The sequence below is a fragment of the Cariama cristata genome, unplaced genomic scaffold, assembly GCF_000690535.1.
Source record: "Cariama cristata isolate BGI_N322 unplaced genomic scaffold, ASM69053v1 scaffold13335, whole genome shotgun sequence".
In the NCBI taxonomy this organism is placed as follows: domain Eukaryota; kingdom Metazoa; phylum Chordata; class Aves; order Cariamiformes; family Cariamidae; genus Cariama; species Cariama cristata.
Window position 1 is genome coordinate 14,699 of NW_009619320.1, and position 26,058 is coordinate 40,756.

Genomic DNA, 26,058 nt, shown 5'->3' on the forward strand with positions numbered 1-26,058 from the left:
GTAGGGAAAAGACAGGTCGTCACTGATACTGATAATGTGCTTGATTGGCAATTAGTGCTTTTTCGAAAAGCAAATGTTGGTTACAAATACAGTTTGTATTGTACTTGCCTGCTGGCTTCTCCATTCTTTTTCTGCTTTGATAGACCCAAAAGCTGAAGAGAGTAGAAATAGCAGTCTTAACAGGACGTGTTTATTCCCTGAATGCAAAGGAATAAGATAAATAGCGGTTAGAAACCCCAGAAAAAGTAGGCTGCCTTGGAAGTGGATGGTCTCTGGTGTTCTGTCCTGTGGCCAGTCTTGTAATGGGTTCAGGTATTTGATTCAGCATGTTGCACTCTCATCTCCCTGGAGCAGCTAGTTGGTGTGGAGGATGTCTTTATTGCTACTTTTTTTTTTTTCCCCTACATGTAAAAGGCTGTAATTCACAAGTTTCTTATCAGTTCTGCAACCAAAATGATATGCTTCTGTTAACAAGACAACACTCCTGAGATTTATTCTTGCTACAAATACGCAATGGTGAACATCTCATGAAGTTGCTTTTCCAGAATAACCATGTTTCTAGCCATGTTTCCCAATATATATAGTTTTCTGTCCGTCCTTTTTTTCTAGGTGAATGACCTAACACTTGGCTATGTTAGTGCGTGTTTTATTCTGCCAAGCTTATCAGATGATCCAGATTACTCTATGACATGTTCTCATTGTTTATCACACCATTAATTTGTGTGCCATGTGCAAAATTTTTTAGTAATTTCGTAGTTTTGTCTGTGTAATTGGCAATATTGAATAGTACGGGATTGAGAATTGATACATGAAGGATTTGGCTAGGAATGTTGTCCCTGTTTGTTAAAATTGCGTTAAGTATTCTGGTTTCAATCGGTGGAGATGATTTTTTTAAGCTGTTTTAAAATCTACTGTAAATTTAATCAGACAAGCATATAAAAACGCAGTACAGAAATTCAGGTAGTCTCTAACACCTTTCACATTTATGATAAAGAAAAGTATTAAATTGATCTTATCTATTAGACTGTAGGAAGTTGCGTTAGTGGCTTTGAGTTTCACTAAACGAGTTTATGTCCAGAGATGGGAGTTTGATCTGTTCTCTCCGTTCCCCCTACTCCTCCCCCCTTCCTTTCTGTGCTGTTTTGGACTATATCCTGTGTTTCAAGATCTAGCAGAAGTTATGTCTGTAGATTTCTCTGGATTCTTGATCATATTGTAAAACTCTTAGCTTATCTGGGTTTTCTGATTTAAAAATACTTAGTATAAGTTGTTTTAATATATTACATTATAAATATTGGAAATTGAGTTTTTTGTTATGACATTGATGCATCTTTTGTGTTTAGATTCAGAGCAGAAATACCACTTAATATCATGGCAGAAGAGGCTGAGGTGTTTAACATTTATTTAATGATGTATATGGTGGTTGCTAGGATGTTTTAAGTGTATTAATTATGAATGATAATCATATGTGTGTACTAGGAAATACTTATTAGCTAAAAAATAAGGATAATTAGAATAAATTTGGAGACCATGTATTAAATGAACTGCATGAAAAAAATATTTTGGGATACATAGTTCTGTTTTGTTAGTATTTTACAAGATATTTATCCAAAACTGAATTTTGCTTTAAGTGCAAGAAAAATCAGGTGGTGTTTTCTACCTGCATTAGTATACAAACCTGTATGTTCTCCTGAAACAGCCTTAAGACTCATTCCACTAGGAAACTGAACCTGTAACTGTCACGATCCAATTGTTTTCTGAACCACTGCTAGATATTGTTATAACTAGTAAAAAAGAAAACTTCCAATGCCAGTAGAGAAATATAGTTTACATCTACCTGCCTTTATGAAGAATATTAATTGGCAAGAGCTGTAGGCTGTATTGTGCGCATCCTCATGCAGAGAAAACAGGGAGATGAGTGCTGCTGTGTAAACTTAGGTGTCTGCTCTGTTGTCTCTTTCAGACTTCGTAATACATCCCATTCTGTACCTTCCCAAAGCTTTTCATTCCCCTTTTATAGTGTGCTTCAGGAACTGGTAAGAAGCCATTGATACCTCAATGCTCAGAAATTTTAAAATTTCCTCTATTCCCTGGTGCTTTGCTGTGAAATTCCTGTCTTGCTGAGAAAAGCCTGTGTTAGTGAAGTGAAATTAAGCCTACATTTTTTGCTACCAGTAATACTGAGAATGTGTTTTGATTTTTTTCCCATTGACTTTTGAACATCCAATGATAATGCTATATGTAGCAAAAAGGCAGAGCAGTCAAGATAAATATGAAGTAAAATTTAAAGTTAATTATTCCTTTTTAAAATGAAGTAAGATTAAATCTTTTTTAAGAAGTCTTAGTAGTGTAACATCTTGCAATTGTTAGCATTTGGATTAATGCTTTAAGGAACAGGCAGGGTTCTTAAAGTGTTCTGGGCAGTGAACTTTGCTATATAGCTTGGAGAGGTGTAAGGATTACATCCATTTTAGAATTGGATGAACGGCTTGAAGTATTTGATATGGCCATGACCAAACTACAGATTTAATAATCAGAAAGAAGGAACCAAGAGCATTTAAATAGTCTTTGGTGCAAATGTTAGACATGCTATTTTCTTGAAGTAGAAGTAAGTAGACAGGATATAATAATTACTCCATAGATGATAGAGTATCAACTGCAAATGTGTGTATTCCTTTTAATCTAGAACATTATTTAAGTGTAAATGTTAAACCACGATTTGTCCTTGCTTGTAGTGTTGTACTGCTGCCTGTGAAGGACTGAGGTTGCAGTCAGACCCGCAATATCAACTCAATCCGAATTGGTTGTATTGCCAAGAACGCATTTTTTGGGTTGCAGAAGGGCAGCCTCCTGCATAAATAAACTGTAGCGTAATTGGAAAAAAGTATAGCGTTGTGTTGCTTAGCAGCATGAGATTGAATCTGACTGTCTGAAACAAATGTACATGCTAAGGTTCTTAGATGGAATTTATTTTTCTTTTCGGTTTGAGGTTGTTTCCTGTTGTAGCTTGTTCTTTTAATACAAGGTGAAAGGAAGTCTTGCCCACTTCTTTGCGTGCTCATTGTGAATTCAAGAGAAGGGCTGTAAGTGAAAGTCATAGTTCAAAACATGTAAGCAATTTTTAAAATAGATGTTAGCATTTTCCAGATAAAGTGACTTGCTAAGTTTGCTTTTCTTAGGTTATAGTGCATGCATCTACCAGTGCTTTTTCTAAATTCACTTCATTACTTTCCATTCTTGGAAAGTCTGGTTTGTTTTACTGTTGTGACCAAAATTCTCATCTCCTAGCATAAAAGAACCATATTAACTACTTACCAGTGCCTTATGTAGTTTCTGAACCACTTGGAATTGTTTAAAACAAGAATTTAAATAATAGAATTGCAGGGGCTGTAAATTTTATGTCCCTCCTTCTGTCATTGGTATATCTTACCGTTGAGAATACAGTTTCATACCAGTTGAACCAGTGTAGCTCCCACTGTAAGCTCCTGAGGGTGAAGGAATGGTCGTACTGGCTGAGAGGCCCAGTCTCGCGCAGCGCTCTGTCCGTGACAGCAGCCTGAAACGTGCGCTTACGGAAAAGCACTGAAGGGAACATGGTTAAGTGTCTTAATGTTTGCTGGTTTTTGTATGTAAGGGGGCATTAACTGCTTGCTTTGTTGGTGCTGTATCTTTGGCATTCTTCTCTATTTACTGTCACGTGAGCAAAACACTTCTTCAGCACAGGAGCTGGAACTGACTTTTCTGTTTGGTAGCCAGAACTAAGTGTGTGATCTGAAGACCTGACCTCTCGTTACATTATCTGGAAAAAAGCATCATGTACCCTAAATAACCAGTGGTACACTATCTAACTGTTAAATACCCCAAGAATTATTGGCAAGTGAATGGCTTTTAGAGAAAGGCACTTGTTGCGCCTGTCCAGTTCCCTTTCAGGGCCTGACCTTCATCAGTTACTGTCTTGAAGTAAGACAGTGCTTTGAGTGGTATAAAGAATTTCCTTGGGTGGTTTGGTTTTTTTTTTTGGTAGGTCTTTTGGGAAGTTATTCCATGTGGAAGGACCTCTCCTGTGAGGACAGGCTGAGAGAGTTGGGGTTGTTCAGCCTGGAGAAGAGAAGGCTCCGGGCAGACCTTAGAGCAGCCTTCCAGTACCTAAAGGGGGGCTACAGGAGAGCTGGGGAGGGGCTTTTGACAAGGGCAGGGAGTGATAGGACAAGGGGCAATGGCTTTAAACTGGAAGAGGGAAGATCTAGATGAGATATCAGGAAGAAATTCTTCCCAGTGAAGGTGGTGAGGCAGTGGCAGAGGTTGCCCAGAGAAGCTGTGGCTGCCCCATCCCTGGAAGTGTTCAAGACCAGGTTAGATGGGGCTTTGAGCAACCTGGTGTGGTGGGAGGTGTCCCTGCCCAGGGCAGGGGGTTGGAACGAGGTGAGCTTTAAGGTCCTTTCCAGCCCTAACCATTCTGTGATTCTATGAAAGAAGTTAATATGTTTTGAATATGTCAGTTTTGTTGCCTTGATGTGCAGGACCAAATACTGGGTTCTCAGCCTTAGCTTGGATACAGTTTGCTTTGGTTAGAATTTCTTGGGCTCCAAGCTTGGCATTTCAATGAGAATTTTATATTGAGACTGAAAAACTTGATGGAAGGGGGTCAGCTTTAGCCAGAGAAGCTTGAGGAGAGACTTCACTTCTAATCACTTGAAAAGGGAATCTGAGAACCATAAGCTTAGGCTACCTGTTACACCTGAAACAGTTAGGTGTAGTCAGATTCTGCTCTTTATTCATCAGTATGTCTCAAGTCTGGTTACGTGAGAAACCTATACTGTTGTCCAGTTTTCTGTTTGGAATTTTTTTTTTTTTTTCAAAAGGTGAAATAATCCATTTGGTTTTGCTGTAACAGAGCTGTATTAAAAAAAAAAAAAGGCTCTTTGTATCATTAGGCCTTCTATGTCTAGTTGTTTGGTTTGGGGTTTGGTTCAAATTCAAATAATTGAATTCTCTATCGCTCTTCTTGAGTTATGCCACATACGTGAGTATTTTAGTTCTCTTAACACAAGATGTAAATATGACATTTTCATTTCTTTGAAGTTGTTGAATTTTGTTTTCCCCAAATCTCATTCACATTAAGGCTTCAATCTTCTAATGTCCTCAGAAATTTAAATTTTCAACCAGACCTCTGCTTAAGTTCCGCAGTGCTCTGAAATCTGAGCGGAAGACAATAGGATCAGGCTGTCAAACCTGTAAGTCTCTAATATGGATAATCATATTTGTTGCTCAGGGAGGAGGAAACATCATTGCTCAAAACTAGCGTTTTCTATAGCATTCATCTAGTCTCTTCAGCATAGAATGCTGCGTAGCTGGTACTTGAAGATCTGAATGCATTTAGATGACTCCTTTGAGGCCGTATTTATGGGGTTGAGAGTCGTGGTCCCTCTGCTTTGCCGTTGACCTGACAATAAGCAGTGATACTTTCTTTTGGAAGTTCACTTTCTGTGCTTTTACTGCTTGCTTGAATTGACGTGAATAGTAGGTGTTGGAGGATCTTGTATGAAGTAGTCTCATATTGTTAAGTAGATGTAGCTTAGCTACACTTAATCTCAACACTAAGCTCTAAAGTTTAAAAAAAAATAAATTCCTGAAAGAACTGAAGTATGTTTCAAGACATCCCTCTTTATTTTGTCATACGACATTGAGGGCAGATAGAATTGTACGTTTGCATGCGTGTTCCCAGTGTTGCAGAAGCTTGTGTTGCCAAGTGTCTTAATTTCAGATGCATGATGTGGAAAGATCAACGAAAAAGGTTACCTGAAGTAACCTATTTTTCAATGAGAACAGTTTTAGTTCATAACAATTGTAGTTACTCAAAATCTGTCTTTTACTGTATCACTTAAAAATTTATTGCTTTAAGTAATTTATTGGAGCCTGATGCAGTTGATTAAGTACACTACTAGGAGAAGGAATCTGAATTAATTATCTTTGTAATAGAAAGTATTTGAAATAACCTTTTCTCTCTTGCTGCTTATCAGGTATTTTTTAAACATTGAAAGTTACACACTTCTTGCTCTATTGAGTAGTAGCTTAATGACAAGTTTTTCATTAATCATTAAATCGTTTTCAATTTTAGTGCATGTCAGTGTTAATGAGCAAATTGCTGGGACCACCAGTTTTCTATACTGGTTATAGAAATAATTTCCTCCTTCCTGAAAGACACAAGGCACAGAGAAGAAAGAAAATGATAAATGCGTGGGGGTGTGTATAGATTGTAACTACTGAATTAGGTCAGTGTTACAGTTTTGGGGGAGGTGTTTCTAGATGAGAAGGCGTTTAGATTAAAATAAAGGAATAGGGTAGAAAGTTAAATTCCGAAGTCTAGATTTTTTCCGACTAGAATCACATCATAACCGTTGTGATGAATCAGTATTTATTAGGATTTTAAGAAGGCAGTTGCCAGAATCTTACATGAAACAAATCTGTAATACCTTTCAACCTAAAATTTATATTGCTGCAGTTAAGGTTTTTTTTTTTTGCAGTACAGCACTTAATGATAAAAAAGCGCATCTTCTGTGAGACCCCATAAAGATAGGAACGCCATTCTCTAAATAATGGTGGAGGTAAAAATAATTTTATTTTTTCTTAGCATAGCTGTATGATTTTTAGAACGCTCTGTTGTTACATGTTGGGCCGACTAGTATCTTGGCATATATTGTTAACGACACTGCAAAGTAGATTTTGTGGCATATGTCCTTGCTTGTCTATAACCAGAAAACTTTAAATAAAGGAAAAATAGGTCTCTGTCCCTAGATAGGCCTTAGGTAATGCACATGAATAAAAATTATATTTTTGAGGTCTGCTGCTGTCATCTGTCACCTTGCATTTGCTTTTTTTGAGACTCTGTATTATAAGTAGCTAATTTAGGAGAAAGACTGTATGTATTGGGGTATTTCAGTTACTTTTGAGGAGATAACATTGAGAAACTCAGATGAAAGCTGTTCTAGAAGTCAACTGTATTAGAAAATGATGTATGTTCCTTGATCATTCTATGCTAAAAGTGCCACCCTTTGTATTTACTGTTACATGTTACCCTGTAACAGAGTAATATGTACATATTTGCTTCTTACCTAGCACTTACCCAGGAACCTATGTCTGATGATGTGGGGTTTTTTTTCCTGGCTTTTGAAAAGGTGCTGAATTTCTTTTCTTCCCCAAACAGAATTAAGCTATTGTGCCACACGAGTGGGAGGTTGCTGGCTGTGGAAGCTGCGGTGGGGCTGGGATGTGCAGCTGTACCAAATGCTTGAGCCTGGGAGCAGATGCTGCTCCCGGAGGGCAGGGCCATGTCCGGCATCCTCTGCCCAGTCTGCAGGTGCTCGGTTGGAACTGCTTGCAGTGGGTTGTCTCTTCTAAATGGGGAGCATGCGGAGTCAAAAAAACTATAGTTGTCTTTTCCTGGTGTTGCTAAAACTACAAGGAGTCAGGGGAAGCGAAAACTGACTTTCACTTTATAATTTAGTGGTTGATCAGGGTGACATAAGGAGATGGCAGAAGCATGGCAAATTGGAATTTGCTCAGTTGGCAATCAAAAACAGATGTCAGTGGGATTCGTTTGACTCCATCTTCATAGCTTCATGCATTGCTTGATTAACAATGGAGTAGCTAGTTTGTCATTTAATAGGCATCAGTCTCCATCTTGGCACTATATCGAAACAGCTGTTCAAAGCTTTGGGTAAAGGTGATAATTTTTTCTAATGTGTCTTAGTGTACTGAATCTAAAATCAAATATAGTAGAAATGAGACGTCCTGGTTCCATGGCTGGCATTAGGATAAGTACTCTGGCCTTGCAGTACACCAGTTCAGGTAATTAAAGAAACCCCAAAATTCTCATGGTCTTTGCAAGTTTGGGGTTTTTTGTTGTTGTTATTTCCTTTAGTACTCTGAACTGGCTTCCTTCATGATATTCAGCCAAAAACATTAGAATAACAGAGAGATGAGACTGAAGCAGCTTGTGCCTGATGTAAGTTATTGTGGAACCACAGCTGCCAGTGGTCACTTTTTTCTGCAGTTTAAGCCAGCCTAGACCAGGATTGCTGCTGAAAGGAGCTGTTTCACCTTTTCCCTGCTTCTTTGCTACCTCACTCCTTGTGCCAGCCCAAGTTTTTATGTGGCCTTGTTGTGAAACAGACCTGTTAAGGAAGAGTGGTGGTGATTAAGGAAGGTTTATTGTGGTGGTAGTTGGCTTTGGGCTGTTGAAAAATACCATGTAAGTTGGCAGAAGTTTGATGTCGTTGGTTTATGCAAGTACCTAGAAGCCTCGGTTGGGTAGTGCAGAGGAACTGACTGCGTTGAACTGCAGTAGACTGCAAAGTGTGTGTGTGTATATGTGTGTATTATGCATGTGTGTGTATATATATATATGGCAGGAAACTTAGTCTTGCTAATACTTTCTACCTAAATATCAATGCAAAGCAATTAAATACTCAGGAAGGCATTTAAAAAAGAGCAATTAAAATAAGTTAATTTTAAAATGGCATTTAAAAAATCAGTTTCTTCCTAAAGAAAAATTGAGTTGGTGATGCCTTTGTTCTGGACTTAGCAGGCTTACTGAGCTCTGTGAATATGAATTCTGAAGGGTGGGGATGGATTACAGCTGACTGTATTCAAAGAATATGGTTTTGTTCAAAAGTGAACATTATTTTAGTGACAATACTAGACAAAATTTGTTGGTGCTGTTAATATTGGAGACTGGGCAGGGGAGGAATAGTGTATTCAGTCAAAATTTTTATTATTTATGTAACACCTTGCAAATTTGCACAATTTAGGAAAGGATTTTAAAATGTCTTGGAGAAAGATAACAGCATTGAAAATTAATTTGAGATGAGACGTCATAATAAAACACTTACAAATATGCATAGTGTTACAGCAGAAATGTCACTCTAACTTGTTAACGTGAAGCTTTTGCTGATTGAATCAGGAACTTAGCACTGCCAAATGACTCTTACTGAAAGCTCATACAATTCTTTTACCACCCTACTTGGCTTTTGAACTTTCTGAGTACTATCGTTGGTTTATGTGAAGCTTGGAAGCCTGAGTTGCTCTGGAAAACTAGGTTTCGTCTTCCGTGGTTATATATTGACCTATGGTACAGAGTGGAATTGCTGTTATAACTTAATGCATCTTTTTATTTCTATATTTAACACAATGAAGTTGAAATACGCAGTGATTCTTGAACTGTTGGTATATCATGATTACAAGATCAACAAAAAAATCTGATGTCAGAATTTTCTTTGTATAATCTACTAAAATACTTGGTGGGGATGTGATGGGCTTTGAGTGGGCCTGAAAGGCCAGCGGACCCAGACTTTTGTAGATATGTGCTGGAAGAAGGGAATACAGGTCAAATGCCCTGGGTAAATACTGGTGTGCTAATAGGAGAAGTTAGGCTGCAGGGTCTCTATTAGTTTGAGCTGAGGTAGAATCAATCTCTAACTCCCTCTCGGACATCTGCAGTTAGACAGCGTCAGGAGAAGAGTATTGGAAGAGATGACAAATTTGGCTGTTTATGCTCTTAACCAGGTCATTTCTGCCTAGACCTTGATCAGCACCTTGAATTCAAATTGAAAATCTACTCTAGCAATTCAAGCACAAGAGAGTCAGAGTAAGCAGCTGCGTTCTGGATGAGTGTCAGTTTCTCAGTGGTATAGAGGTAATTATCAGTGTAATTTTTACTTAGAACATTATTTTAATGTTAAATATTTGAGATATTACCTTCTGATGTCAGTTGTACTCAATAAAAATAAATACTAAGTCTAAAATAAAAGATTCTTTATAGCAGTTTATTTGGTTTTGTAGCATTCTTTTGTGGTACAGATTACTTCTATATGCATGTATCAATACAGCGTATTGTCTTTTTTTCAGGTTATGCAATGGTCTCTGCAAGATGGCATGTTCTTGAGTTGGAGCTTTTTAAGGCAAGCATATGCTGGTACTTCAACTTTACTAAGTGGACTATAATTTCTTCTCTCACAACAACTACATAAGCAGACAAAATTGCAAAGATCTGCCCTGTGTCGAGTATGACAGCCACGACTCGTGGCTCTCCAGTAGGAGGGAATGATAGCCAGGGCCAGGCTCCTGATGGACAGTCCCAGCCTCCCCTCCAGCAGAATCAGGTATGATATTAACAATCAAGTTGTCTGAAATAAAGGGGTTAGTTCTTTAGAAGTAGCGTTTCTGAATTGTTTGAGTTTGTACATTCCTAGAGATGTCTAGTTAAGTTAGATATTTTGTGTGCGTGTGTGTCTGGAAGTACAGAAAGATTTTGAGGGATGAAGGCATTGCTATTGGCAAAGTAGAGACAGACAGGGAGCACTGCAGTGCAAAAAATGCTCCCTTTTCAGGCAGTGGTATAGTTCTTTCAAGCATATGTTTTCTGGATAAGAAGCCTTCTTGGAATAATATCAGAAGCTTCCTTAGAACTTCATTGTAGACTTACCTGCCACAGATTGGTAAAACTACTCTCTGTGAGTTCAGTTTATGCTCAGTTCTGCAAAAGCACTTTTTGGAGAAAACACCTTACATGCGGGTATCAGCTCTTTAAGACCAGCTTCATCTCGGTCTCCATTCATTGTACTAGACTTCTGAACAACTTAGCGTGTTTCTGTTGAACGGGTTATCCTGCTTTCAAAATATAAGTAAAAACTTTCAAGTACTACATCATAAAGTGATGATTCTTTTTTGTTGGGGAAAAGATATGTTTAAACAGTGCAGCCAAACCCATTTAAAAGAAAAGCCATGCTTTGTCATTTAATTCAGTATGAAGATGATATTTGTTTAATAGCATAAGGTTTAATGGTTGTTACCTCCTGAGAATGAATTGTTCTTTTGAACGTGTGTGGTGGGCTGATCCTGGCTGCCAGGTAAGTCTCCAACCCGTCGCTCACTCCCCTCACCTCAGTGGGTTGGGAGAGAGAATCAGAAGGGAGAAGTGAGAAATTGTCGGGGTTGAGATAAAGTTTAATAAGTGAAGGGGTAGAGGGGGAAACAGGTGATCCATATAGTCACTCACTACCAGCTGATGGATGCCCAGCTAGTCTGCAAGCAAAGGCTACCTTGGAAAAAAAACACCCCCTGTTTTATTGCCGAGCGTGACACTATATGGTGTGGAGTATCTCTTTGGTCAGTTCAGGTCAGCTGTCCTGGCTGTGGTCCCCTCCCAACCTCTTGCCCACCCCCAGCCTACTTACTGCGGGGGGGGGCAAAGTGAAAAGCACAAGGCCTTGAATCTGTGCAAGCACTGTTCAGCAACAGACAAAACGCTGGTGTGTTATCAGTACTGTTTTGGTCACAAATCCAAAACCCGGTGCTGTGAAGAAAACTAACTCCATGCCAGCCAGACGCAGTACAACATGTGAAAATTGTTCTTGAGGTTTTGGTCCTCCCTTGTCCTCCTAAATTTTGCTGTTCTGATTTGAAATTTTATTATTGTCAATTCATAGTATTTCTGTATACGAATAAGCGTGCATCTACAAAACGCATTGTATTTTGCGTGGCCCATCAAAATGGGCTTAACTAATCATGTTCTTGGAGGTTGGTTAGTAGCCAGCTGTAGTAGTGTGTTACTCATTTGTAGCAAACTTCTAAAGATGTTTTTCATGATTGTTTTCCTCTATGCTGTTGCTGAAGTTTGTCTCTCTACCTAAAATAGTCATGTTTTCTGCAGAAAATTTATAAAAACCGGAACATTCATATAGTCTTTATTTTCACCTTCTAGATAGGTGGTCTACTGAAAGTAGAAATCTGTTACAAAAAGACCGCACTTTCCTCACTGGGAAAGTAGCTTAATTTTTAAACTGTTGAGATTGAAAGCATATAGCATATTTTATGCTCTATTTTTTGTTACTAAATTTGAAATCAAATGATTTTATTGTATTTTATGATGACAGGTACTTACTTCAAGTGATTCTTTGAAACAGTGTGAAGGAAAAATGCCAAAATAAGTGGCACGCAAGTGCAGTCAGTATTTAAAGTATTTTCCGTACCAATTTTAGACTTCTTCACCTGATTCTTCCAATGAGAACTCCCCAGCTACCCCGCCTGATGAGCAGGGCCAAGGAGATGCTCCACCCCAGCTTGAAGATGAGGAGCCTGCATTTCCACACACAGACCTGGCAAAGTTGGATGACATGATCAACAGGTATTTTCACACTTTTTTTCAGAGGGTGTAGATTATTTGTGCAAATATCTTGATAGTGGAATCAGGATTGTTGCATCTTTGGTTCCCTGGGTTTCTTGAAATATCTTTTTTATTGGGTTAGAGTTGTAAGGAGAGGCTCAAATCAGAGTTGTTTGGATTTTGTTTTTGTTTTTTTAAATGAAATGCTCATTGGGGTCTTCAAAAATGTACATTCTTACCGTATATTAAAAGCATTACAGAGGGGCAAGGATTCTTGATTTTTAAGAAGCACAATTGAAATACAGGGGAATTTGTTTTGTTTTTGAATATAGGCCTCGATGGGTTGTTCCTGTATTGCCGAAAGGGGAATTAGAAGTTCTTCTAGAAGCTGCTATCGACCTAAGTAAAAAAGGTAAGCTGAAAAGACAACTAATGATTATTGGGCCAGTGTGTAAAGTCTTTTCTTGTTGTTTTGAATCCCTGGTGGAGGCTTAAAAATTCTGAATTATTTCTGTTACAACCCTGGTCCGGAAAATTGTGTCAGAGTGGTATGCAGAACCTTCATAGATCAGAAATTTTGGAAAGCCATCAATGGAGTTAGAAATTAGATGTCTTATCATTAGTAGGGAAGTTGAATAAGCTCACAGCAAAAAAAATCTTGTCATTCCTGTCCTACTTGTTTTCTGTATTCACTTTGATATCAGACCTAGTGGGTTTGGTCTTTAGAACAGATACTAAAACTCAAAGAATTCTAGTTTTTAAAAAATAAGTTACTAATCCAGCTTTCCAAATGTCTTGCCATAAATTTTTGTTCAAATTTGGCATGCATGTACTTTTTAGAATATTAGAGAAAAGTTAGAATTTTAGTCTAAGCCATGCTGTTTAATAATTCTACCATATTGCTTGCTGTGTCTTGCTTGGAAGTAGGAGGGTTCCATATCAGGATTGTGTATGTGTTTGCTAAATTGTGCTAGTCAGATTGACAAGTTTGTCATGTGTTCTGGAAAGTTCTGTTCTCCTGGAAAGTTGCTTTGGTCTCCTATTCCAGTCAGTATTTGTTGCCCCGGAGTAATACCAGAGGTCAGGTCAAATTATTTTTCTAGGATATCTACACTTACCAACTAGTTGTATTTTAAATATAGTTACATACAAAGTGCGTATTCCTTACTTTTGCATAGCTGGACCTGGATGACTTCATTTCCATGTTAATAAAGGTTATTCTTAGGGAGCTTTAAGAACATAAAGTTCATTGTGGTCATGATATTCTGCGCTATCTTGATTGTTTTCTCTAAGTCGTCTTTGCTTTGGAGCACCCTCTGGAGAAACAAAAGTTAGGGTGCACCCTTGTGATCCAGAATAGGATAATGACGTATTATTGCCAACACTGATTTATCAGCTGTAGTTGAACTTGGAATTGGTGTCTTTGCATGTAGCTAGGTCTGGCCGGAATCCTAAGGTGAGTGTAGAATTTTCAAGAGATCGCATTTGTTCGGGAGCAAAAGAAATGCCAACTTACGGAAAGAAAATGGAGTTATCTGTGTGACTGGGCTGTTGGAACAGTGCAGTAAAAAAATTCTCTGCTTGTGATATGTGAGAGAGGAGATGTATGTACTGCCAACTGTTAAGTCATCTTTTTAAAAAAAAAAAAAACAACCCCCAAAAAACTGTCAATGCTGTGAAGTAATAAGAGCAGAATGAGATTTTTGGCTATTCCTAACATTAATGGACTTCTCCAAAATGTCAGACTTAGTTGAAAGTTCCCAAACAAAAAGTCGTCTTTTTCCTCTTGAAGTTGTGAAAAACAGTGGAAATCTATTCGTATACTTGATGCACTTTGATTTTTATTAAGTTACTGTCCAATTCTGAAAAGGGCTTCTGCATTACTGTTTAATTATTATTCCTCTTGCCCTCTAGATGAATTCCTGTGTATGTACATACGCAAGGATTATTGGCTAAGGAGAAAACAAGGAAAGCTCTTAGAAGTAGTTTATTTAACTGTGTTATCTTTACAGTTACATCCTAGATTTTTTTTCCCTTGCTACTTGAAGTTACATGATGGCTAAGGTGATTCTTTTTTAAATAACTTTCAGTGCTCAAGGAATATGATAGGGTGCTCACTTGGTGTAACTGACACTGTTTTGGTAGCTCAAAACTTGGCAGAAGCTGTTTCAGAGTTGTGTGTATATAAAGGAGTAATATAAATTACTCTCTTGTGTATGTTTCTTAATAGATCAAAAATGTGTTCGGTTATCTCAGTAAGATCTAAAATTGGACACCTTGCTACCTGTCTGGGCAGTTTCTTAATCTGAGGAGTTCCGTTTCAAAAGGGAAGAACTGAAAGGAGAAATAGAAAAATAAAAATTTTCTATAGACATAAATTCTATATTGCAGTCTGTAACTCATCTAGATTATGAAGCAACAAAACCAAAGAAGGGCCCACTAATTTTTTTTTTATTAAGCACCGTTTTCTAATGGGTACAGTTCTGAAGTAGCTTTTATTCCTAACATTGCCAGTGGCCATCAGCATTCAGGAGTGACTCTGGGGTAACTGCTGTCTCTGTGACCCTGTCTATAAAATAAGAGAGATATTTGCATCTTCTTTAAATCTTTTCAGGAAAGGGGAATAACTGAACTGAACTGAAAGTACTCATAAGAATTAAATGTCATCATTACCACTTTCAAGTGCAAGGAGCAAATTTGACAGACTTCTGTGAATGATGGCTAGACTGTCACTTGCATTATTCCTGGCAGATGCATTTATTTATGGAAGATTGTCTTTTTATGTGTAGGCATCAATGTATTAATCTTCATTAAGTAAACCATGAGACGCTCAAGTGATAGTCTGGAATTACTTGCGAATAGAAGAAAACCTATTTGAAAAATAGCATTTAATAGCAAGATTGATGTTTACCTTCACAAAAATTCTGAAATACTTACAAAGTGTTTTGAGTAATGATATTTGCTCCAGAATTAAATGTCATAGTGAGTTGGATGCTATAAATTTAAAAGTAATAAAAAATGGTTTGGTCTAGGGTTTTGGTTTTTTATAGGCAAGAATATTCTCCACTCTTTCTTTCAAAATTCCTCAACAACTCTACACTTCTCCGCCTTTATTGTGGATTTTATTGCTCCTAATGTTTATATCCAATTTTTAACATGCTGCCAAAACTTTCCAATATCACACGCACAAGCAAGGTGCAAGGCAACTTTTATAATTTTTAATTTATTTAAACTCAAATGAGATTTCACTGCATGACTTAAACTTTCAAACTTGATCACAAATCTTTGGTTTTGATGAATTGAAAAGGCTTACAGAGTGGGAAAGAGAGGGAGGCCCTAGAACCTCAAAATAAAAGAAAAAAATTTGTGTGTGCATGAGCATGTGTGCATCCAGAAGCTAGGCAGCCCAATACTGGGAGTTGTTTCTAGCATCCTGTAAAGACCATCTTGCTCTGGATGATCCATCTGCATTTCTGTGGGACCACTCTTGAGTTCCTTTCTGAAGCTGTATCTTAAAATGGTTATTTTTTTGCCATCTATCTAAAGCAAGGACAGCAGATTTGTGTCCTCATGTTCCAAAGTTTCTTAGCCAGGTGTTTGGGCTAGAACCCATTCAGTGAAATGAACTACAGCAGGGTGAGTGCATTGTCTTCATGTGGAAGGACTCTCATATTCCTGATGATTACAAGTTACTGTAAGTCTGCCAGAATCCACAAGTGCCACATGTAGCCACTGTGCCCATGGGCGAGTGTGAGTTTTGCCAGAGCTTATTAGCTCTGGGTCGCTGTCAGTTCTGCAGGGTCTGAGCCAGCCCGTGCCAAGCTGGTGAAAGGTTTCTGTGCTGCACTTCTGGAGGCTCCAGGTCTAGGGGGGCTTCACTGGCACAGCACCACACCAGTGTCTGGGGCCAGCTCAGCTCTGGGGTTGCACCTACAAAGTTGTGGGATCCAAAGTCCTGGAGAAGAGGAGATGGGTGGTTTTGCCTGGGGGCCTTGGTGTTCCAACTCTATACTGTTGAATACAGCTCAGATGCATCAGAGTTTGTTCATATACAGTTGTGTCTGGACCGACAGGTTTTGTGAACCCAGAGTGTTTCTGCTCTTGTGGCAGGGTAAATACACTCTGCGTGGTTTATCTGGCAAATTGAACGCTGTTAAGTGCAGGTACAGAAATCAAATGGCCCTCTGTTCTTCTTCCAGTCCCTTAACTGCAGCTCCTGTATACTGCATGTTGCACATCACCTTTTCCTTTCATATTCACCTTTTTCCCACTGCATAATCCATTTTCCAGCTTTTTCTCTAAATAGTTAGTTCAGGGCTGCATGCACTTGCTTGTCTCTTGTATTCTTCCTTATCCTTCTCTGCTGTCAGAATTTGGACAACAGGGAGAAAAATGGCTGCTTGCGGCCTTACCTGAGAGTTAGTGATGTTCAGTCTGATTCAAGGAGTAGATGCCAGATGTCTAGTGTAATTGCTGTTTCTCTTCTCACTGTCTTTAGATTAGTCTTGCTGCATCTGCCAACCTGTTGTCTTCTAGGACTCCTGTACCCTGCTTTTGATGATACTCTGGTCCTTGTAGACACCTAGCCTTGATTCCTTCCATAAGTGTCATCTGTTGTTTCGGCAGTATGCAACATTGTGGGAGAAGGTAGAAGGTGATTGTATATCCTGGAGTCATATAAGTGTCTTCTAAGGTTCTACGTCTTCCCTCTTTTTCCAAATTCAGTGAAGTACAGAAAGGACGATGTATTTTGAAACATACTCTGTTCTTGTGTTCCTGAACTTAGTTTGAAATGTCTTGCTGACTGGAGATGGCCAGCCATTGTGAAGGGAGATGGTCCAAGAAGTACTTGAAAGTTTGAGGGATATTTCAGTGCATCAGTGCGATATAATGGTACTCTAAGCAGCATTAAAATCACTTGAGTACCTGCTTTAAATTTGTATTCAAGAAATAAATTCACTGTTACATTTGGGTTCAGAAAGGAATATTTCCCCTAGGTCAAGTCAACCACATTGGATCCTTTCCCTGTCCTCTGTTTTGTATAGGGTGAAGCTGTCATCTTTACCTCCTTGCCAAGTTAATTTAACAAAGTCCTTTGTTTACTGCAAATGCCTAAGTTTTAGGCAGTGTCCATCTCTCTTCTCTTCTTTTGTCATGTTGTCATTGCCGTGGCTTGTGGCCTTTTGTTGCTCGTCTTAGCACTTACTATGTAGTGTAGGGATGTCAGCTGTCCAGACTGCAGGCTACATAGGAAGATAATGTGGAGTTTTTCATACTTGGCCATATAGTGTATATCACGTACCTCTGGTAGTGATAAAAAAGGGAACACTGGAGTAGTTTTCAAGCAGGTGACAGGGGCTCTCCAAAGATTCCTGCTTTATTGGAGTTGCTTGAGAGCTGTACCCACCATAAGACTGTAGGCTAACAAACCCTGTTACAGTTTGGAAAGCCTTCGTGATGTGTACTAACAACCAGGGCAGATGTTCTGTGACCACTTTTGAAAGGAACCTCTGTTGTACAGTTTGTGACTATGAGAAACTTTAATTTGATAAATCAATCCTTCCCAAACCAATGCAAGTTACTGTTAGGATCTCTCATTAAGGAGATTGAAGGGGTGATAGCAATAATTTTTGTGAATCTGGATGTTTAGGCTTGTTGAATGCTAAGACTCCCTGATAGAAAATTAAACTTGTTCTGTAAAGAAACTGTGCAGGCAGGTCGCAGTTTTATAATGTGCCCAATGACTTTTATTGTGCCCAATGACTTTTATTGTTTCCAGTGTATACTGATACATGTTCAATATAAGTTTCTGTTAAGTTTTAGCCCTATTTAGATTATTTTTTTAACTGGACTTTTGAAGGAGAATCATAGAATGATTTGGTTGGAAGAGACTTTAAAGCTCACCTCGTTCCAACCCCCCTGCCATGGGCAGGGACACCTCCCACCAGACCAGGCCCCATCTACCCTGGCCTTGAACACTCCGGGGGATGGGGCATCCACAGCTTCTCTGGGCAACCTCTGTCAGGGCCTCGCCACCCTCACTGGGAAGAATTTCTTCCTCGTATCTAATCTAGAACTTCCCTCTTCCAGTTTAAAGCCATTGCCCCTTGTCCTATCACTCCATGCCCTTATAAAAAGTCCCTTCCCAGCTTTCTTGTAGGCAATACAGATTCCTTGAAATACTGGGTTATAAATAACTCCAGAGTTTAAAATAACTAAAAAAAAGTATGGAGCATTGTTCTTTAATTTTAAACTTGACATATGGTGGCTGCAAAGGCTTACGCCAGTGTTGGGATCTAGGTGTGTTGGGTCCTGGCAGCAGAATTACAAGAAACTGTACTTCAAGTGAGAGTGAGAGACAGAAGGATTCATAGTTATTTTTGCAGATTAATTGTGTCTGGGAAGCTGAGCAGGTCTCACCCTTTCTCCTGTTTACTCACCGAGTTTTACTGGCAGCAACTAAATACGAGAGAACATAAATGCATGTATACCAGAAGAATGGAAGATAAAGATTGTACTTACTTTTGCTGCTATATCTTTGAGTGTTACAAGTGTGGGGTGAAAAAACCACCCTATCACATGTTTCTAAAATAATCTAAAAATTATCTAAAGGAGTGCAATTTTTGAGGTGTCTTTACTAGAACATGAATCTGTCGGGTTTTTGTCCATTCAAGCTTATGTAAGCTTGTCTTCATCCAAGGCCTCTTTTTTAAAAATAATTCTGAATCTTTAAACGTGAAACTTTTGAAATCCAAATCACTGCTTTCAATATTTAAAAGTTCATGTAACAACTAATGAAATTGCATATCTAATAGTTTGGTGTTTTTCTTTTCTATTTTAAAATAGGCCTTGATGTCAAAAGTGAAGCATGCCAGCGATTTTTTCGAGATGGGTTAACAATATCTTTCACAAAAATCCTTACGGATGAGGCAGTGAGCGGCTGGAAGTTTGAGATTCATGTGAGTTTTTAAAGTTGTGTTTCTGAAAAGCATAGTGATGTCAGTGAGGAAGGAGACCACCTTTGTGACTATGAGGACACTGCAGAGACTGAATCTCATTTTTGAAACTTATCTCAACAGAGAACTGGGAGAACTCTTGTATACATGGCTTGGGTTGTGAGGGGGGGGTCATCCTTTTGTCATTGTTCATTCTTACTGCCTCTGGTGTTTTTGGAAGGAAATAAAACATGAGAGATGATATGGGGGGGAACAGAACTTTGTATGTTCAGTAGTGCAGCTCTTGTTAGGCAGGCTGTCTCTTTGGCCAGCTGTCTAGAGACCTGCTTATTTTTATGTGCGTGCTAGGACATGAAAACTTGCTTTTTTAGTAAAAACTTTCAGCGGCCTGCTAGCTTCTTAGTGTTTGTAGCAGCTGCTTGAATATAAAAACTACCTGTTGGCCAGCTGGTCACATGCAAAATGAGAAACTGTAAAGACAAATTAAAATCTGAGAGAGAAATAGGTGAAAGAAGGAAAATTTAATAGTTCAGTGGTGACTTGTGAATGTCTTAACCAAAAATATTTGTGTCTTTTTCCTAAATTTAATTTTTAGCTGAAAACAGTTTAAAGTTTGTCTAAAGCCTTTATTGGAGGAAGTACAAATTAAAATACAGCGTTGTAAAACTCTCATGCAACTCTACATGCTAAGTACAAGTGGTTCAGAGTTTGTAATCTATATTCATTGTACAGTCACCTGCCACATTCTTGGTGGTTGTTTTTTTTCTTAATAGAGATGTATTATTAACAACACTCATCGACTAGTAGAACTGTGTGTGGCCAAGCTGTCCCAAGATTGGTTTCCCCTTCTTGAACTTCTTGCCATGGCCTTAAATCCTCACTGCAAATTCCATCTATACAATGGTACTCGCCCCTCAGAAACTGTTCCTGCAGGAGTCCAGCTCGCTGAAGATGAACTATATGCCCGTCCTCCGGACCCACGATCACCAAAGGTACAAGAGCGTTTTTAGACCTGTATTTTTAATTTTATGCAGCGTTACCTGATGACGCAGTAGCCATAGAGCAAGTGTTTCTAGAAGGCGAAAAAAAACCCCTTCATTCTCTGTATCACTAGGATGTTCTGCTGCTTTTGACTCTTAACTGATAATGATTTAATGTGCGTTTCCCCTTCTAACTCTTTCAGTCTTTGGTCCACAATCAAACTGTGTCATGTGTTTCTGTGGTAAGCTGGCACAAGTCTATTGGAATGCCATTCCTACTGTGTTAATTGGCTTGCTTGTATTTGCCAGTTAATGGATTTACCTTCCCCCCAACAATTTTGTAGATGACATATTTTGAGGAGGAGATTATGTGATAAAGTAGGAATTTTCTCTCCCTTTTCTTATAGTTCCCAATGATGGGAGAAATGTTTTTGATTGGACATGGGATGCTAGTGTCAGTGTGGTTTTGGGTTTTGGGTTTTTGTTTGTTTGTTGTTTTGTTTTGTTTTGGATTTTTTTGGGGGTTGGTTGAGGGTTTTGGGTTTGTTTTTTTTGAACTGGCAGTGCAGATTAGTAATCTATTGTGGTTCTTGGGTCTGAATTTTTCAGAATTGGGCTCCAAATGGCATTGGTACAACTTCAGGAGCAAACTAAATTATATTTTCATTATTTTACTTTTTTTTTTTCTCATTTGTTTTTAGTAGAACGGCTAACTGTTGATACCCAAGAACCAAAGATAAAGAACTCTGTGTCCTTGGACTTCCTTGCATTGCTAACCATGTTTAGAAGAATGTTATTTTGCATTCTTACTGCTTTTATATGCAGCATTATCACATCCAGGACTGGAAAAAAATACCAGAATCATCATGCTTTCTGTAGTAACTTAGCAGCCAAAGCTGAACCTGAAGTATAGTCATTTTTATTCCTATATACTTGATAAATTTATTTGAATAACTAATATACAACATCTGTTCTTTGACATGATAATGGGAAAGATCTTGTTGCCTATTTCTAAGCATTTCCTTAAAGCTGAATATTTAAACTATGTAGGCAAGTTCACTGACAATTCTAATACCTTCTAACAGGTGATTGTGTAAGGACTTTTTAAAGCAAGTTTTGTTACTAACAGGTACTTGAAAGTGTTTCTAGCTGGTAATTTGTAAATGTCAGAGAATAACTGTTTGTTGTATTACAGGGTTGGCTAGTAGATCTTATCAACAAATTTGGCACATTAAATGGATTTCAGATCTTGCATGATCGCTTCATGAGTGGATCAGCCTTGAATGTTCAGATAATTGCAGCGCTCATCAAGTAAGTTTTTTAAAAATAATTCACGTATTTGGAAAAGTTGGACTAAGTATAAAACGCTATGTTAGTGCAAAGCTTAGTCTTTTCTTGAAGCACTTGCCCTCGCTCCATCTCTTAACTAGTTGTGTTTACCTTCAGCATTTCATGTGCTTGTAAAATAGACTTGAGTTTCTTGAATTGCTCCTTACTATTTTAATATTACACGACTACCGATTATGGCACTTTCATCCCATTTTTTCTTTCTTTTTAGGCCATTTGGACAATGTTACGAATTTCTAACATTACATACAGTGAAGAAATATTTCCTTCCAATTATAGAAATGGTTCCACAATTTTTAGAAAATTTAACAGATGATGAACTGAAAAAAGAAGCAAAGAATGAAGCCAAAAACGATGCTCTGTCAATGATAATCAAATCTCTAAAGAACTTAGCTTCAAGAGTTCCAGGACAAGAAGAAACTGTAAAAAACTTAGAAATATTTAGGTTAAAAATGATACTTAGGTGAGATGCTGCTCCTAATCTGATATGCTACTGCTGACTTTTTTTTTTTCCCCCACACTTCTTACATTTAATTTCTCTTGCAGGTTGTTACAAATTTCTTCTTTCAATGGTAAAATGAATGCACTAAATGAAGTTAACAAAGTAATATCCAGTGTGTCATATTATACTCATCGACATGGTAATCCTGAAGAGGAAGAATGGCTTACAGCTGAAAGAATGGCAGTAAGTTCTCCTCTTCACTGAAATTCATTTAATAGAATTTCTTCCTCCTTATTACTTTAATTGTGGAAGTAGCTATATATTATGGACCCTGCACACACTGCTAATATTCATATGTAGTGTTATAAATAGTAGGTATCATGTCATACTAATAAGACATTTTAATAGTAATCTTTCTGTGAAAAAAATGCTGTATTTGTTTCAAAGCTAGTGTTGAGAATTATTTTCAGTGCTGCTGAAAGCGTGCTTTAAAAAGGGATCCTTGAATAGCATGGGTTTTATATAGTGTTTAAAAAAAAGACAAACCTAGATAAAACAGGTGTGATTCATTTGAAATTTCAGTGCCACTGTACCCAAGAATTGAATGTTCATATTTAAATAAGGATATAGTCTAGGTTTTGTGCTTCAAGTAATTTTTTCTCATTAGAGTTCTGACTACTCTGCTTTTCACATTTCAGAAGCTGTATTCTTTGGTACAGAAAGTTCCAGATATCACATTTTTATTTTATTTATTTAATAGTTACATACTTTGAATACTGTTTCATGCTTGAGTGCATATGTAGGAAACTATTAAACCGAACATTTATAAAGTAAGGACAATTTCCTCTTCATCTTTGTGAAATTTAATTGTGTTAAGTGATTTTTGCACTATTCTGCCCCATCTTTGTGACAGAATTACCTGTTGTGAGGTTTATAATCTGCAAAAGGACTGCTGACAAAAAAGAATGACAGCAGTTTGACTTTTTAAAGCAATAGGAGGAAATAGGTCTCTTTTTTACTTGATCCCTATAGTTTGGCACCTCAGACAAGACCTCTGTCTCTAAATGAAAACTTCTGGATTGAAATATTTCATGAGACTAGCTTAAATATTGTAAGTCTGTAATCAGGGATACTGTTGAAAGGTATGATGCTGTGTACGTTTGTTTTCTTTTTCAGTGCTCAAAGCACACACTGGTTTGCTTCAGTTGGAACAAAAAAAATACATGACACTAATCTGACTGTGTTAATGACAGCACTGAAAAAACTGCATCTACTTAAATATGGCATGAATATTTGCCACTAATTCAATTAGAAGCATTTTAAAAAACCCCCTATAAGTGGCAGTACTTAAATAATCTAACCTTTTTATATTTCAGTCCTTGCTTATGCCGTTTTTATGTGATGTACTGTAGGCACACCAGTAAAGCCAGAAGTGTCTTAAACAATTTGGTTTCGATACTTAATGACCGTGAATTGGAAGAGAAGAATTTTGTTCCTTGAATAGCAGAGTTAACTGTTCTTCCTGTTGGCTTTTTATGGTTGAAGTTGTTTGAACATTTTTATGCTTTGAGTTCATGATTTTAATACGCCGGAAAAATATTTCCCCTTAAGATATCATAGCGACGAGCATATTGGATTATTTAAAATGCTGATTTTTTTTTTTTAAGAGGAAATTAAAGTTTGAGATAAATACCTTCCTCTTGTGCTGCATCTTTCTCACTTCTCCCAGTTAGAATATGGTATACAAGTAATTAATCTGTAACAAGCTGAAAATTTTCTTTTTGTCTTAAATATCAGTGACAGCACTTCAATAATTTGGGATGACATTACTTTCTTTTTATATGCAGGAATGGATCCAGCAGAATAATATTTTATCAATTGTGTTGAGAGATAGTCTTCATCAACCTCAATATGTAGAGAAGTTAGAGAAAATTCTCCGTTTTGTTATCAAAGAGAAAGCCCTCACTTTGCAGGATCTTGACAACATTTGGGCTGCACAGGTAAAGAATACAGATGCTTGTCTGCTACTGCACAGGAGGGATCTTGTTGTATGTCATGTATTGAGAAGGCAACTTGTGCTTCTTTTGCTTGCTGTTAGACAAAACTAAAGAAAAATTTAAAATCAAAGGGTGTTCTTCTTTTGAGGTCCTCTATCTCAAAATTGTCTTCTCAAACGTCTTCAGCAGAAGGGGTCAACTACACATGTATGTAAAGTCTAAAGGAACAGTTCAGAACATGGTGGAAAGATTACCTTTTGTAGGTATTAAGGAACCGTCAAGATTGAGCAAAGTCTAGATTATGAAAGAACATGGTACATGATGACTTACACGTTCTTAATGCATTTTAAAATATTATTGCTAATCTCCGAGTTTGCCACAGTTGTATAAATTTTTCCTAGGCAGTGCACTATTAATAAGGCTTTTAATAATGACTGTTCTAGAAGTTGTTTAACAGCAAATCCTTTGTGTTGTAATGATTATTTTTGAAAAATTATAAATTTTGCAATGTTGGCTTGTTTACTTAAATGATTGGTGAAGCTGGGCTTCCTAACTGTGGGCTGCATGAGTTTAGCACGCATAATGGGCAGCTGAAGAGACAAAATCATTATTAATTATTGAGTAGAGAGAAAATAAAAGTTCATTTTAGGATAGAAACAAGGATGAGTACTTAGATCCTTGTTCAAAAGTAATGGGTAGTGAAACTCTAACTCAATTGTACAAGTAAGCCCTCGGGCCAGGCTTTCAAGCGTGGGAAGGCTAAATCTGGTTTCCAAGATAGAGTGCTGTACTGGTTTGGCAGGGATAGAATTCAGTTTCTTCATAGTAGCTTACATGAGGCTATGTAGGTAAAGCCAAAGATTTACCTGTTAAACTCTTTATCTCAACCCATGAGTTTTCTCACTTTTACCCTTCTGATTCTCTCCCCAGTCCAAACATGGGGTGGAGAGTCAGGGAGCTTAGTTGCCAGCTGCGGTTATACCACACAAAGGCTAGTACAGGAATTGTGTAATATTATATCGCTAATTTATGTGTGTTCATGCTCTTGTGAAACTCACAGTTTGGCTTTAGGGACACCTGGATAAGTTCACTTTTTTCAGGCGTGCTGTTTTCAAGTTACATTTAAAACACTTGGGACTACAGGTGATATAGTGGAGGGTTGACTTGAGATCTCTGATGTGTCAGTTAACTTCATAGTCTCTGGACTTTGATTCCAGCGTGATAGTAACTGCACAGGCTGAAACTCAAGAGTCTTTATTTTCTTGTTATCCCTAAGTCCTGTTTAGAAAATGACATCATGTAACAGAGCAATACACAGATTACATGAATTAAGGTCTGTGATCATACTGTTAGTTTTCAGCTTGTGGTCTGTAGAGCTTTAGAGACTGTAAGAAGTTTGGGGAGAAAAAAAGACTGAGAAGTTGGTTTGCTGTTAGTAGGCTTGTAGTAGCTATATTAGAGCCTCACCTTTTATAAGGAAAAAAAGGAGTCTGAAATTTGGAAAAAAGTCTTCCGAGCAATTGTATTACTCCTAGTGCCTGGAAATGGGACGTGGACAAACTAGTTTAAGCCAGTCTTTTTACCGTTTCAGAGAAGTGTGAACAAGTGGTGCAACCCTTAAAAGATGGGGGTAGTCCACCCCAACAATTGCAAAAAGAAAATTTAGGAATGAATTTCCTATGCCCTCAAATACCCAGCTTACTCTGCTAACTTCTTATGCTTTCAATTAGATAGTTGCCATAGTTCACTTGCTGTAGTTTTGCCCTGTATTTTTTTTGTGTATGTGTGAAAGTTGAATTCAGTAATTCTTCCTCAGGTAGATGGTTTCACTGTGGCTTTGGCCATGGAATTAAAATAGACTAAAAGGTAAGAATACCAAAATCTGCTGTACCAGAATGATTTTTACCAACTTCGCTTCTCCCTGTGTTTAGTAGTTTTTAGAAGTTCTTATTAAATGACTGCTTCTAAGAGCAGCTGGAGCATGAAATTCAGTAGCGAGAAGTTGACTTACTGTGTAGTTTTATATAACAGGCAGGCTATTTTAGCTTTGGCTCAGTGCAGCAACAGCGCGGTTGTACTTTCAGGCTAGAGCTGTTAGGTTGCTGCCTGGGTTTAGAGGGTGAACATACACAAATTTACAATTGACAGTATAGAAGTGCCCTGAGAATATCAG

General features: G+C 37.8%; 1 protein-coding gene across 2 annotated transcripts in view; it reads left to right on the top strand.

Moving 5' to 3' along the window:
• Nucleotides 1-9,905: 9,905 nt before the first annotated feature.
• The window catches only part of LOC104162482 (probable ubiquitin carboxyl-terminal hydrolase FAF-X), a 76,998-nt gene continuing 60,845 nt past the window's right edge, over nucleotides 9,906-26,058 (top strand). For both annotated transcript variants that reach the window (XM_009701213.1, XM_009701214.1), the window contains exons 1-9: nucleotides 9,906-10,160; nucleotides 12,039-12,184; nucleotides 12,496-12,575; nucleotides 19,010-19,122; nucleotides 19,893-20,111; nucleotides 21,295-21,410; nucleotides 21,658-21,909; nucleotides 21,993-22,131; nucleotides 23,736-23,888. In XM_009701213.1, coding sequence (XP_009699515.1) covers nucleotides 10,065-10,160; nucleotides 12,039-12,184; nucleotides 12,496-12,575; nucleotides 19,010-19,122; nucleotides 19,893-20,111; nucleotides 21,295-21,410; nucleotides 21,658-21,909; nucleotides 21,993-22,131; nucleotides 23,736-23,888 — 1,314 coding nt within the window. In that variant the 5' untranslated portion in view covers nucleotides 9,906-10,064. The remainder of the gene's footprint in view (nucleotides 10,161-12,038; nucleotides 12,185-12,495; nucleotides 12,576-19,009; nucleotides 19,123-19,892; nucleotides 20,112-21,294; nucleotides 21,411-21,657; nucleotides 21,910-21,992; nucleotides 22,132-23,735; nucleotides 23,889-26,058) is intronic.